Source organism: Sinohyriopsis cumingii, chromosome 2, assembly GCF_028554795.1.
Source record: "Sinohyriopsis cumingii isolate HCF-2022 chromosome 2, ASM2855479v2, whole genome shotgun sequence".
NCBI lineage: Eukaryota > Metazoa > Mollusca > Bivalvia > Unionida > Unionidae > Sinohyriopsis > Sinohyriopsis cumingii.
The window spans coordinates 24,140,110-24,155,078 of record NC_142962.1 but is presented as its reverse complement, the minus strand read 5'-3'; the positions used below and the strand labels follow the sequence as shown (position 1 = coordinate 24,155,078).

Below are 14,969 nucleotides of genomic sequence, written 5' to 3'. Positions count from 1 at the left end.
GCCTCTGCAACTGTACAATTGTTTTACATTTCATACTGACATCATTTGTGATGTCATCAAGTGTAACACTACATGATTTAATATTGAAAAACATAGGTGGCTTTATTAATCCAAGGTAACACAGTAGAAGCAAAAAACCAAGGACCATTATCTATTAAAAATCCCAAAATGTCAAATTTTATTGAGCTTACATTATTGGTAAGCAGAACATAACAGGGCTGATGGTTGCATCATAATCATGAACTGTTGTTATGATTTTGGTTAAAAAATTTCAGTAATGCTTTGATTGTGGGCTCGATGTGAGAACTAAAGATCATTTAATCTGTTCAAGATAAAGACATTATGCATTATAGTGGAATATGTCCTTGATTCTCAACATCAACTCCAAGTAATGAAAGCCAATAATATTTTAAATTAGGTCAAAATAAACATTTTTGGGCTGACCACGATCTTCTTTGAAAGGCTTTTTTAGTCTTGCGAATGAAAACCTTCATTTCACATTTTTGCATTAGAGTTCAAACATTCTTGTATACAAATTTGTTGAATATTTGCATCTTGAAAAGATGACCTGATGCCTGGGCCAAACATGTAGCTTGTTGTATGTCATCTTTTCAGTTTCCTGGATGGCATGTATGGTCCCTTCAGTCATGTCTTATTGTAATGGATGGATTCTTTGATGCACAGTTTGCCCCTTTGTAATTTTCAAAGCACTAAAAATGCAGACCTTTTTTATCCCTTATGCACAATATTTGACCTCATACATGCATACTGATTTAAGTTTTTGTTGCTTTTAGGGTCCCTTCCGAGATCCAGAAGAAGTTCAGAAACAGAGGTATAAACCTTTCCAGCCTACATTGCGAGTTGCAACATCTATCAATGCCCTGGATGAGGCACGGCAAAAAATGAAGGATGAGGAGTGGGTCACACGACTTAATGATAACATGTAAGCCCCTGTTATGTTTATTCATAATAAGTGGTGGTGTTTTTTACATTTGCTGTGGTCTCCTTGAGTTGGTGTTGAACTTGTTTATAAAACAAAATCCAAGCTACAATAAAAGATGCCCTGATATTATTCACCCAGCTTACACAGCTTAACAGGCTTTTGTATTACAATAGGAACACAACTTTGTATTTCCCAACCTTTATATCAAGTTGAGTAGGCCTGTTTTAATTTGGTCTAATTAAAATTCTTTCCAACTATATAGTCTTAATTAATATACATAGATCTTACTTAATCATTTCAAGGAGTTGGCCAAAACAAACCTATTACCAAGTTTTATCAAAATTGTTTGAGAAATATAGTTTTTAGAGAAGTAATGATTTCAGCCAGATACAAGATTACCTCTTTGATTTATGCAGATCTGACTAACTGTATGGATCTTGATGATATAAGTTTATTACCAAGTTAAAATATTTCTGAATTCTAGATGATGATATACCATTATCTAACATGTCTTGCAAGATCACCTCATCAATGTACCATACATGGATGTTATTCATTATCTAACCTCCACAAAATCTTAAGATTTCAAGCCCATATTCTAAGTTTGATCAAAATCAGAAATATAGCATCCAGAGTGATAGCATGTTCAGTCAATCAGATCTGAGATTACCTAAGACATATGCGTGAATGTCATTGTCAAACTTATCCGAGATGTTGGTGATATAAGCCGATATCTGCAAATTTGATCTAAATCAGGTAGATATATGACTTCCAGTGGTAACATGCTCAGCCAGTGTGATGTGTGATCACCTCAAGTATTCGTGAATTTTGCTCATTGTCAAACTCGTATGAGATCTTGATGAAAAAAATGTTGATGTTTTGAATTTTAGTGTTATCCTATCAAGTACAAGCTCACAGCAATAAGATATGTGAATCTCTGTCATCATCGAGCTCATTTGAGACCCAAATGATATAAATGTATATTCCCAGTCAAAGTTGGATGAGAATATGACCTTCAAAGTGGTAACAAGGTCATTCAGTCAAATCATGTTAAGTGAATTAACCCAATCTTTTCAAAGTTAAAGTACAGTAAAAAAATTTAAAAGTGAATTGACTCAATCTTTTGAAACTTACATATTGTAAATTCCCGTGAAGTCAGTTTGCCCAGTCTCTTGAATCATAAATACAATAAATTCCATTTAAAATTAAATAGGCTGTAATAAAAGATATCAGATATTATGAAGCATGAGGAAACTCTGAAAAATTAAGAAATGGATAGATATTGAGAGTGGTGGTGGTGGTGGTGGGCTGTCAGATAAAGGAGGACATATTTTATAACTGCAATAGGAATAATTGTCATTGAATAAAGTTGTTCATTTTTCTGCATAAAATTACATTTATTTTCAAGAACGAATCCCAGAAAGATCATCAAAAACATTCCTTCAAGAGGTTTCAATACACATTACATGTGTACCAACAAAAACATTGTGTATTTCATCACTGTCTTTTGTGTGTAAATGTAGATACATTCTTATGTTATTGTCGATTCAGAACAAAATATTAAAAAAATTAAAAAGTGATGAGAATGTTTTCATGAAATAACATTTTGAAACTCGATTTGTCATTGCTCTGTTAGTAAAATATTGATGATAAAATTTCATTAGACGTAATAGAGAAATTTCTGCCAATCTTTGATCAGATTTCTGTGTGCCATTTTGGAAATTTAAAATTCACTACAAACTGGAAATTCACTTCTTAACTAATCTGTGAAACTAAACTTTTCATGCACCAAGTACACCTTTCACCTGGTTCTGTTGTTATCCCTGATCACATTAGTGAATGATTGAGATAAATCAGTGCTTTATGTATGTTACTTTAATTATACTACCTACATAGTAAGGTTTAAAACAGTCTTCAGTTGGCCAGTTGAAAGGAGTTACTTGACACATGAATACTGCTAGCTCTTATTGCAGGTAAGATTTGTATATCTTGTAACTTTTTTATTCTACACCTTTAATTGATTTGATACAGAAAAACATAATTAACATGATAGTACAAAGCATGTCTACTTTTATTGAATTGTAGCAATCTATGGAATTATAGCAGTCTATGAATTGTAGCAATCTGGCAAATATTTAGGCAAGTTAGAGATCAAAACACATTCAGCTCTTTATTGGGTTTGCATTGAAAATGCTTACCAGCATTGCTGTGACAACCGATTGCCACTTTTTACATTTAAATACAGTAGGGCATATAGCATTTAGTTAAACTGAATCAAAAGATAAGATCAAAATTTGAATTTCACTTGATAAGACATATGTAATAGGCATTTATTTCATAAAGTTTTGTCACCAGTAGACATTTTAAATTAATCACTGTTTAATTGTACATTGTTATATATATATATAGTGCACTGAGAATTTGTTAAGTACATACCTGAATAAAATGTGTAAATTCTTGATTAAAAGTTGCAAATGTCATGATGCTGATTCAAATTTCCAGGCAGAAACCAGCATTTTCAATCTTAAAACAAGCCATATTTGAAGGTTTCATTTATCAGTTTTGATTGCAATCTTATTCATATTAAAAAAATATTTGTCTATCATTCAGATATTTTTTATCAGAAAATATGGGCCTATCTTTTGCATAATTTTTATTGGAACATATGGGCCTATCTTAGGGGTATTTTTTATCAGAAAATATGAGCCTATCATTTGGGTATTTTTATCAGAAAGACAGGACTATATTTTCTTCCAGAAAAAAATGGGCCTATCTTTCAGGTACTTTCTATCAGAAAATATGGGCCTATCTTTCAGGTACCATTTTCTCTCAGAAAAACTAGCCTATATTTTTTTGATCAGTAAATATGGGTCTATCTTGCTGGTAATTATTATCAGGAAAATTGGGATTCACACCTACCCCTACATTATAAGTGAGTTCATAGTTATCCAAACACATTTAAATGAGGGGTATATTTTTATATGCATTATGTGATTAAATACTGTATTTCTTTTTCCTTACATAGATTGTACCCTTGTAGAAACAATTGATGCAAGAGCCAATGTAATTGACTGCAGCATAACACTAAATAAAATTAAAGTTTTCCTTCTGAAAAATCACATATGTATTAGAATGTTTGTACATTTAGTGGCTAGGCTTGGCAATTCACAAATTGTTCCAAAAGCCAAAGATTCTGCCTCTTGTAATATGCATGACATTCTGCATGCCTGCATATCAATCATTTGTGTAGTGAAAAAACTGCAAACATAGATCATGTCATGATATTTCATGCAGCAGATGGTTTTTTGAAGAACAGAAAGCATCTTTACTGGCTAATTTTGGCCAGGCATGAAGAGAAACTTAAATTGAATTGTGGTTTTTTGTAACACTGAAACTAGTTAGTTGCTTTTCCATTCCAAAATATTTGTATAAAGGACATTCTAATATAGAGATGTAATGAAGTCTGAGGAAGATTATATCATTATGTCAGACTTTTGTTAGAACTGTGGTTAATATTATTATTATAATTATTATTATTATTCACTGTTTTAGTTTTGAACCCTTCACCAAGAAATACTATCCATACGAGCCTCTTCTTCATGCCACATCCAAGTTTGGACATTTGCCTTATGGAACAAAGTACTACCGAGAGGAATCAATAGATAAGCATGTTACCCATAAGGTAAGCAAGTTTTTTTATATGTGCCAATATTCACTACTCTGTTATTCACTAATTTGAAAGAATGTATTTATGAGTTTAATAATGTTGTTTACAGAGTTTATTGTGGTATAAACTGTAATTTCTTTTTTTTTTTGTTATGTTCTTCTTTATTTCAGTTTTTCTTTTATGACCTTTAATACCTTGCTACTGAAGAATAATCTCCCCTTATTGAATCTACTATTTTTAGCATTAACACATTAACCCCTGGAGGTTTGTGTCATTTTTGCCTGAAATTCGAGTAGGAAACACATTTTGAAAGCTATTTCTGAATAAATCAAAATGAATCAAGTTCCATGTGATTTTGCAATAACATAATGCCTAGTTGTGTTAGAAACATTGTTTTTCATTAGCTATTTGGCTCGGACATGAGCAGAAGGGTAAAAGTTTAGTGTACCATACATGACCTTGACGCTACAGAGCTCAGCAGTAGGCTACTACCTCCTGCCACATAAACTCTGGTGCCAGGGGTTAATGTGTTAAAGGAATTCCACAAACCCTTATGATGCTAGATTTTCTTGAATGAAAAGTTAGAAATATGTTGAAAGTCTTCAAATTAGCAAGATGGATAAAAGAAAGAGGTATTGGTTTACTTAGGTGAAGAAATATTTAATTCTTTTAAATAGTTCTGTTTAGGGATCTTCTCAGATCAGTTTGAATTTTGAGAAGGGTCAGCTTTGGTCAACACTCGTGCCTAAAATTTCTCATATCTAATTAAAACTTGCAAAGTGACTGTGCTGGCATCATGTATTGCACACAGAGAGCAAGAGAGCTTTGAGATTTTGACATACATTTTGAACTGGTGTCAGTGAACTGAGCCAAAGTTACCATATAGCTACATCATAAAGGGTACAGCTTTAGAAGTATCTGGTACTGTCACAGTGGTAGTGTTCGGCTTGTTAACTTTAAACAGGGACAACAGCTATTTTTTAATATTAAATGGATGTTTCCTTCAACTGCCACCATTGATCATTTTTGAGATTTTCATCATCATCATCATCATCATCATCAATATCATTGGGGCACCACAGTTGACTTTACAATCTATTCTCTCCATCTTTCCCTATTCTCTACTGCCCTTTGGGAATCTCCAAATCCCATGCCTGTCTACTCTTTAATGTTGTCTTCCTACCTCTTTTTCTGTCTGCCTCTTCTTCGGTGCCCTTGCACTGTGCCCAGCAAAATTGTTTTTGCCAGTCCAGAAGATCTTGAGACATGACCATACCACTTCATTTTGCACTTATTTACAGTGGTCAGAGGTCTTCATAGGGTCTGATGGCTTGTTGGATCCTGCTGTGGACCTCTTCACTGGTTACATGGTCAACGTATGAGATGCCCAAGATCTTGTGGTAGCATGTCATTTCGAAGATTTGAATCCTTCTTTGTAGATCTGATGTGAGCATCCATGTTTCACAAACATACAGTAAGATGGATATGACAGTCAAGCACATCAGCCTTATTTTGGAACTAAGAGTAATGTCGGTATCATTCCATATTGATCTCAACCTTGTTTTTGCTGCTGTTGTCTGAGCAATCCTGCAAAGTAGTTCTGGTTTAGAGCCCTCATCTGTGATAATTGATCCCAAGTACTTGAAGCTTGTGACTCTTTGCAGCTTCTGTCCACTGACCCTTATTTCTGCATTGATGCCATTGGTATTGTTTGTCATCAGTTACTTTTTTAAGCACTAATCTCTGTACCGTATGCTGTGGAGGTTGTGTCGAGGCACTCAACCACGTCAGCCAATTTTTTTCCTCTCCTGCTATGCCATCAATATGATCTGCAAAGCAAAGGTTAGTGATTGTTCTTCCTCCGATGCTGACAATGCCCTTGTGGTCATGTGAGGCATCCTCCATGATCCTTTCCAGGAAAATGTTGAAGAGTGTAGGTGACAGTATACATCCCTGTCTGACTCCAACTGTTGTTTGAAACCAATCTTCTCTGCTGCCATTGATGAGGACAGCACTGGTGGCTTTGTCATAGAGGTGCTCAACAACCTACACCAGGTTTGAGCTGATGTACTTTCTCATAGTTGCCCACAAGGTCACATGCCATACCCTGTCAAAGGCCATTTTGAAATCTATAGAGATGTGGTATAGGTTCTGCTGATGCTGAAAGTATTTCTCGCAAATGAGCCCGAGATTGAGCATTTGTTTTGTTGTCGTCAGCAAAAAATTTCTCTGCTTGAGGCTTTTGTCTGTTGAGAATTATCTTCAGCATGACTTTGCTTGGGTGACTGATCAGTTTGATGGTTCTGTAGTTCTGGCATAGCTGTAGGTTTCTTTTCTTGGGGAGCACGATGACCAAGGATTGAGTCCATGTGGTGGGCCATTCTCCTGTCTGCCATATCTTGTTGCAGATTTTTGTTAAGACTGATGATCTCTTCTCCTCCTGCTTGAATGAGCTCTGCTGTTATTTTAGTACACTTCAAATGAAATATTGGCCTAACCACCCATTTATCATAATGTATTAGTGGTTCATATTGATTGAAAACAAGGGGCCTATAGCTGTAAACAATGAATGGTTGCTTGTTCTTGGAAATGGTTTCTGTATATGAGAACATTGTGAAAGAAAACTGGATATATGGGAATGAAGGTTAGTCACATCTAGTTGCAATCTATCAACTTAGAATGGTTCATACTCCCCCTACAGACACACACTGTCCCTGCTTTGCATCCATCTGCCCCTTCGGTGTGCCTGTCTGCATTATTGAACTTGTTAAAAACCACTGTATCATTTTCCATATGCATTACTAGCCTGTATGGTTGTCTTAATTGTTTTTCAAACCTGAATCACTTGCTTCATTTATTGCAAACCATACATAAATCAGATTAAACACCAAGTGGCAGGTCTGTGTTCTTACCTGAGGTTAAATATGAGATCATCAGCAGTACTGCGAGCATTCCAGCTCTAAAGCATCACTAACGCCAAGGATGACTTCACTTGTTCTTCTTCCACATTAAATAAGTGACAAACTTAGATACACTGAGCATAAGCCAGATTTGTCGTTAAAAAACCAAATGCTTATTTTAAACCTCGCCATTTAACAATGGTTCTTTGAGGGATTTACTTGTATAGTACAATGGTTCTTTGAAGGATTTACTTGTATAGTACAATGGTTCTTTGAGGGATTTACTTGTATAGTACAATGGTTCTTTGAGGGATTTACTTATATAGTACAATGGTTCTTTGAGGGATTTACTTGTATAGTACAATGGTTCTTTGAGGGATTTACTTGTATAGTACAATGATGCAGAGTGACTATCCCAGTCGGAAAATCATGAAGAAGATTTTCAAAGCACAACCATTCTGTAACTTCATTTGTAGCAAACAACTCTTTAGGAAATATATTTGAGATGAAATTGTTTAGTGGTGCAGTAAATTCAGTGAATATTGGAACAACATGAAATATTCCAAGTGAGATGTTCAGTTGATTCAAAAACTTTCATGTAACAATATGTCTGAGTTTGGGAAAAAATGGTGATGAAAACATGTGAACATCTGATAAATGTAGTGGATAAAATGTAACACATAAACAGGGGAACAGTGTTTATAGTAATGTAATGAGTAGAAATGGGGGAACAATGTTTACAGTAAGGTAATGCATATAAATCCAGGTTCAGTTTTTATAGGACACTCAGTATAAAGGGTAGCACATGTATTTTAATAGTGGCGACCTGTCAGTCGTGAGCTGACACTTTTTACATTTCATCTAAGTCTGTTAATTTTAAGGAGGCCATTCCAGCTGCAATATAAAACCAGCAGAAGAACCATTTATGCCTCCTTTATCATATATTTAAGCAAAAATTTACTTCAAGAAAAACTGAAAAGTATCCCAGTTCAGAATTAACAAAGTAAACATTGCATTTTCAAGCACCTGGGCAACTCAACTTTAAGCACTGAAAGTTAGTTCATCTGACAGTTTTTTAAGAAATATCAACAGCTAATCATGGGTACATGATAGCATTTTGACCAATAAAATTACCAGTTACATTCAGACCTGTCCTAACAGACACCTTTACTCAGCAGTCACCTGCTTACAATGGCCATTCTGATTTACCTCTGCAAAGTTTCTATATAAATGTCCAGTTTGTAACAGTCACTTGCCTTCCACAGTCAGCGACAATTTGTTTTCTAACCAAATAAATGGTTTCTCTCTGCCTTAAGAGTCACTAGAGTGTATCTGCATTGTTCAATCTATGCAAACAGAAATTTTGCTTCATAAGGTTAGATTTGTGGTGTTAGGAAATTTAAAATTATTAAGGGAGATCTCTGAGACCCACTCAAAACAGCATGGTGACACATTTGGGGTTGCAACCTGTTGGTTAAAAACCACTGATCTAGATAAAGGATTATCATGTTAATCGATGTGCTATCGTGTTTTTGTCTAGCTTTCATTCCTAACTCCAGTTTCATGGACAGTGTAACTCAAAGGTGTCAATGTGTCAAAGTCAAATGCAAGGCATTTTTATCATTAGGGTAGATGTGTTTGCTGGATGATGGGGAAAGTAGTTACATTATCACAGCAGAAATGAAGTCACATTATATGTCACTGTGACAGGTATAGTTAGATATCTTCATCTATTTGTCAGTGAATTAAATCTTTTTCTGAAAAAAAGTTCTTCTTTGAGAAGAGATATGAGTTGCATCCCTTTTCATTAGGGTCAAGGGTTTATCAGTATTCAAATGTGTCTGTAAAGGCAAGTGAAGTTTCAGTTCATGGATCACAATGAACAGCCACATATAGCTTCTTTTGATTTTCTGTTCATCACATATGTCTCACATAAGCTACCTGTCTTATGATCTAGGCAAGTTGAGCAACTGACTAATCCAGATATTGTTTTTTTATAACTGTAAATAGGATACAGTAATATTGTACAGAACATAAATTTGGAAGAGAACAAGTACTTATTGATTTTGTAATACATAGCACATAAAGCAATCTTAATAATAATAAAAATAATAATAATATTCGGTGCATGGTATCAGTCAGTTCTGCTTTTAACTATGAGTGTACATTAGTGACAGGTTTGACTGTATATTGGTTCAAGTTAGTACCTAATATAGTTTTTTTTCAGTTTCTCAAACAATTTTCAAAATTGTTGCTAATTTTTTATTTTATTTTTAAAAAAAGTTTGTCCAAACCCACTAGCACTCATCAGATCAAGTAGAGAGCTAAAGTTTTAGCCATGAATTTAGTGGGGGTTTTTTTTATGTAAAAATAGTATTAATGTAAAATTATAATAAAATATTTCTTGGCTGTAGACCTCATCTTGCCTTGTTCAGAATATTGTTGCTATGTGTGGGGTGACCAAGATGCTGAAACTAGCAATGGGCATTTAAAATCTCACATGAGAGTGGCTTGAGTTATTAATGATATGTTGATGTAGGTTAACCTCAGTTCTTTAAACCCTGATTTACTCAACAAGGATTTTCTTTTTTAAATGATTACTGAAGGGTCTGCACCAGTTGCCCTATGAATCTTGGCAGTTTTGTTTAATGAGCACAATCTGAAGGTAAGAAATGTTTTATATCGCTAGCTTACTGAAAGTCTTCACAGAACTAAAAAGAATAAGTAAAAATAATTGGGTAAGTATTTCTATGTGGCAGCTGGTACTGACCCTCTATTATGTTTTAATGGTACTGACCCTCAGTTTAATATTTTAAATGCTTTTGGTTGTTGTTGTTGTTGTTGTAGGGTTTAACGCCATTTTTCAGCACACAATAGGCTATACATGGCGGCCAGTATTAATGGTGGAGGAAGAACCTGGGAAAACCCCAGAAAGAACCACTGACCCATGAGAATTAAATGCTTTTTGGAGTGTAAAGATATCACTGTTTTTACTTGTGTACAGTATACTCTAAACTGTGAACAACATGGACCAAGAGCTGGTGTTATATAATATGTATCAGATCAGGGTCCTGTTAAAATCATATGCAGAATAAACATTATAGACCCTGATGTGCCATCATATAAACACTGATTGGATGGCTAATTACCTAATAGAAAATATGAGATTTACACATTAACAAATAAGGTAACTGTTCATTTACATACTTTTCAAATGACTATTTTTACATACCAAGACCAAAATCATAACTTAGAAAAAGTTTTGCCTATTCTGAAACCTGTTACAAGAATTCCCTTACACACAACTATAAACATCAAAGTTAAAAAAAAGAAAAACTTAGTCATCATTTACACTAACAAGATTTATCTTCACTGTCATTAACATGCAAACAGAGCCAATATATTGACCTTTCCAGTGGAAAGTTCTTCCATGTTGACCTTTCTCTTACCACCACATGTTGCTACACACATTCATCATTAAGGTACTTATTATGAGAATGTACATGTATTACATGCATGCCTGACTTGAGAAAGACCGATATGAAAAAAAGCAATGCTGCAAACACTTTGTATTGGCTGACTACTACATGAATATGAACTTTTTTCTGTAGAAAGCTCCAAATACTTAATCTCACGTATTAGAGTAAACAGTTTATAATACAGTATACTGGGTATATGAAAATAAACAAGCAATGATGCTTAAAGACATCTGAATAAACAGAAATAAGCAATGATACTTCAAGACATCTGAAAAAAATAAGCAATGATACTTCATGACATCTGAATAGATAGAAATAAGCAGTGATACTTCAAGACATCTGAACAGATAGAAATAAGCAATGAAACTTCAAGACATCTGAACAGATAGAAATAAGCAATGATACTTCAAGACATCTGAACAGATAGAAATAAGCAGTGATACTTCAAGACATCTGAATAAATAGAAATAAGCAATGATACATCAAGACATTTGAAAAGAAATAAGCAATGATACTTCAAGACATCTGAATAGATATAAATAAGCAGTGATACTTCAAGACAGCTGAATAGCAATAAACAATGATACTTCAAGACATCTGAAAAGAAATAGCAATGATACTTCAAGACATCTGAATAGACAGAAATAAGCAATGATGCTTCAAGACATCCGAATAGCAATAAACAATGATAATTCAAGACATCTGAAAAGAAATAAGCAATGATACTTTAAGACATCTGAATAGATAGAAATAAGCAATGATACTTCAATGCATCTGAATAGATAAAAATAAGCAATGATACTTCAAGGCATCTAAATAGAAGTAAGCAATGATACTTCTAGACACCTGAATAAAAGTAAGCAATGATACTTAAATGATTACTTCCAAATATAAATAAACATATTTCAAGACATTTGAATTAAAATAAGCAAGGATACTTTAAGAAATTTAAATGGAAACAATGATACTTCAAGACAGCTGAATAAAAATAAGCAATAATACTTAAATGATTACATCTAAATATAAATAAACAATGATACTTCAAGACACCTGAATAAAAATAAGCTATGATACTTAAATGATTACATCCAAATAAAAAAAAATCAATAATACTTCAAGATGTCCAGTAGAAATAAACAATGACACTTCAAGACATCTGAATAGAAATAAGCAATGATATTTCAAGACATCTGAAATGAAATAAGCAATGATACTTCAAGACAACCAAATAGAAACAAAAATGATACTAAAATGATAACATAAATAAATAGTGATATTTAAATAATAACATAAATAAACAATGGTATTTAAATGATGACATAAATAAACATTGGTATTTAAATGATGACATAAATAAACATTGGTAGTTAAATGATGACATAAATAAACAATGGTATTTAAATGACATAAATAAACATTGGTATTTAAATGATGACATAAATAAACAATGGTATTTAAATGATGACATAAATAAACATTGGTATTTAAATGATGACATAAATAAACATTGGTATTTAAATGATGACATAAATAAACAATGGTATTTAAATGATGACATACAAATAGACATAAACAGTGATATTTACATAATGACATCTGAATAGAAATGAACAATGATAATTAAATGATGACATCTGAATAGAAATGAACAGTGATACTAAAATGATAACATCTGAATAGAAATAATTAAAATCATGACACTTACATTCACAAAATTTAGCTGCAAGTATTCTGAAAAGTCATCATGTAAGAAGATTTAACAATAACCCAAAAGGTGAGTTGTAAAATTTAAAAAGCTGTTTAAAATCAAGACTAAAATGACATAATCAACAGAAACTCACCCATTAAAGTACAGGGTTTTTGGTAAAAAACTTAAGATATCTACTTAGTTTTGTGATTGAAGAAATATTATTTTCTTTCATATGTTTATGATAAAGTAAATCAAAATCTTTACGATTACTGCCTCCAGATTTTAATTAAATTAAATTTGATAGGAAGAATCATGCTTTTTTCCTTTTTCATTTCATTGTAATAAATGCATTGTTTTGTAGTAAACTGCAGAATTTAAATTTGTAAAATTTAAAAATATTACAATTCATTAATGATAAAAGCAAGAATATTTATTTATTAGCTATTTCCTTGTTTAGTAACCTTATTCTTGCATTATCACAAAAATATTGTCAGTAAGCTAAAAAATGTATATGTAAAATAGTTTATATCGTATAAACCTTCAATTCTTTAGAAAATGTGACATTCATAGGTGTACTGAATTATTTATTGCTCGATTAATGCAAATAATTATTTAATTCATTTGTGTTTAATAAGTACATATTCACTTTTGTACCTGCTTACATGATGCTTTCTAAAAAACTTTAAGAATTAGTGTAAAAAATGTGAGTAAAAGAGAAAGTATGAAATTTGTGACTTATTCTAGTTAACATGTTTAACAGGGTAAAAGTAACTAATGAAAACTTTGAGGACAATTTGGTGAAATTAAATAATTCAGAATGTAGAACTACAATATATGTGAGGGAGAAAATACATTAATTACTATAAAAGTTAAAAAACAAACTAATCACAAGAAATTATACAGGAAAAAGCCCAAATTATAACGATGAAACTGGTGAATATTTTGTATTTGCTAAATTTCTTGTCCATAATTCATATTATAAACTATCATACATATTATACTTTTGTAGAAGGCAGAATGGAATATCAGTTTGCTTCATCTAAATAAGCATAATTATTATTATTATCATTATTATTATTATTATTATTATTATTATTATGTTACATTGTTATATGACTGCCCCGCATCATGGCATTGTCTGCTATCATTTACTTGTCCACTCCATAACTCTGTAACAGTTGTAGATCTTTTAATGAAATGTTGCCGAAGTAATTATAATGACTGTTACATTCCTTAGTGATGCCTCAAGGTCAGTGTCACAGCAAGGCAAAATATATCTCATGAACTTATGATATTTGATTGAACTTTTAACCAATTATATATCAGGTGCATATGGTGTGTCACATACCATAGCCATGTCCTCTGCTCAAGGTGAAGGTCACAGCAAGGGGAATTATAACTCTGACATTTATCCTTGTCTAGAATTTAACTTATAAAACTACTTAAGATTTTGTAATGAAACCTTAACCATCATGCCTAAACAGTTTGTTGCAACTGTAGCCACACACAGTGCCTTACAGTCCAAGATATGGCAATGGATGATGTAAATCAGTAACCTCTAATGTGCAGGTATCACTTTTGATTTAAATAAAGTATTAGCCTGTTATACATCTTCACTTAGTGTCTTGTATACTCCGTCATTCCTCCTGCTTCCAGGTCAAGGTCAAAACAAGGGAATATATACATCAGTGACTGCTTCCTTATCCAGGTTCTCACTTTTTAACCCTGCAGATATTTTAATGAAGTTTTATCCAAGTTCACACCTTCTCGTACAGTAGTCAAAAATCTCTAATTAGTGGTATAGTTCACATCTCTACCTCTGTGGTCAAGTTTAAAGAAGGGATGGAAGGGAAAATGTCATAAAACAGTCACATAATTTGCTGTTTGTGGTACTCCTGTTTCTGTCAGTATTGGTATAACTGGCACTTGCTTTATAATTTTGTATTACTGTTTTATTGTTCTTTTCTGCTTATTTTTCTCATGAGCACAAAATCAGTCTGCTTTCCTGGTGGTTCACACACTAATCAAATTACATTTGATACAATAACCTGAATGTTTTGCTCCATAATTGCTTCCATACTTTACAAACTTGAATTAGCTTGTAATGTAAGCCATTACTGAACAGAGATTATATTTTGTAAATGTCATGTTAATTCTAACAAAAGGGGTAAATCTCTTTTTTTTCATGATGTGTGTGTGTGTGGCCATGTCTGTGTGTGTGTCTGAGCCATAAACATACAGAGCTGGCACAATTTTACCAAATAAGATGCTCAAAACATAAGTAAAAGCA

The 14,969-nt window shown here is 32.8% G+C and overlaps 1 protein-coding gene across 1 annotated transcript in view; it reads left to right on the top strand.

Annotated features, from left to right (window-relative positions):
* Positions 1 to 14,969, top strand: part of LOC149804479 (spermatogenesis-associated protein 17-like) — a 35,756-nt gene that overhangs the window by 19,760 nt on the left and 1,027 nt on the right. The window contains exons 8-9 of the mRNA XM_089940694.1: positions 795 to 943; positions 4,496 to 4,625. Coding sequence (XP_089796820.1) covers positions 795 to 943; positions 4,496 to 4,625 — 279 coding nt within the window. The remainder of the gene's footprint in view (positions 1 to 794; positions 944 to 4,495; positions 4,626 to 14,969) is intronic.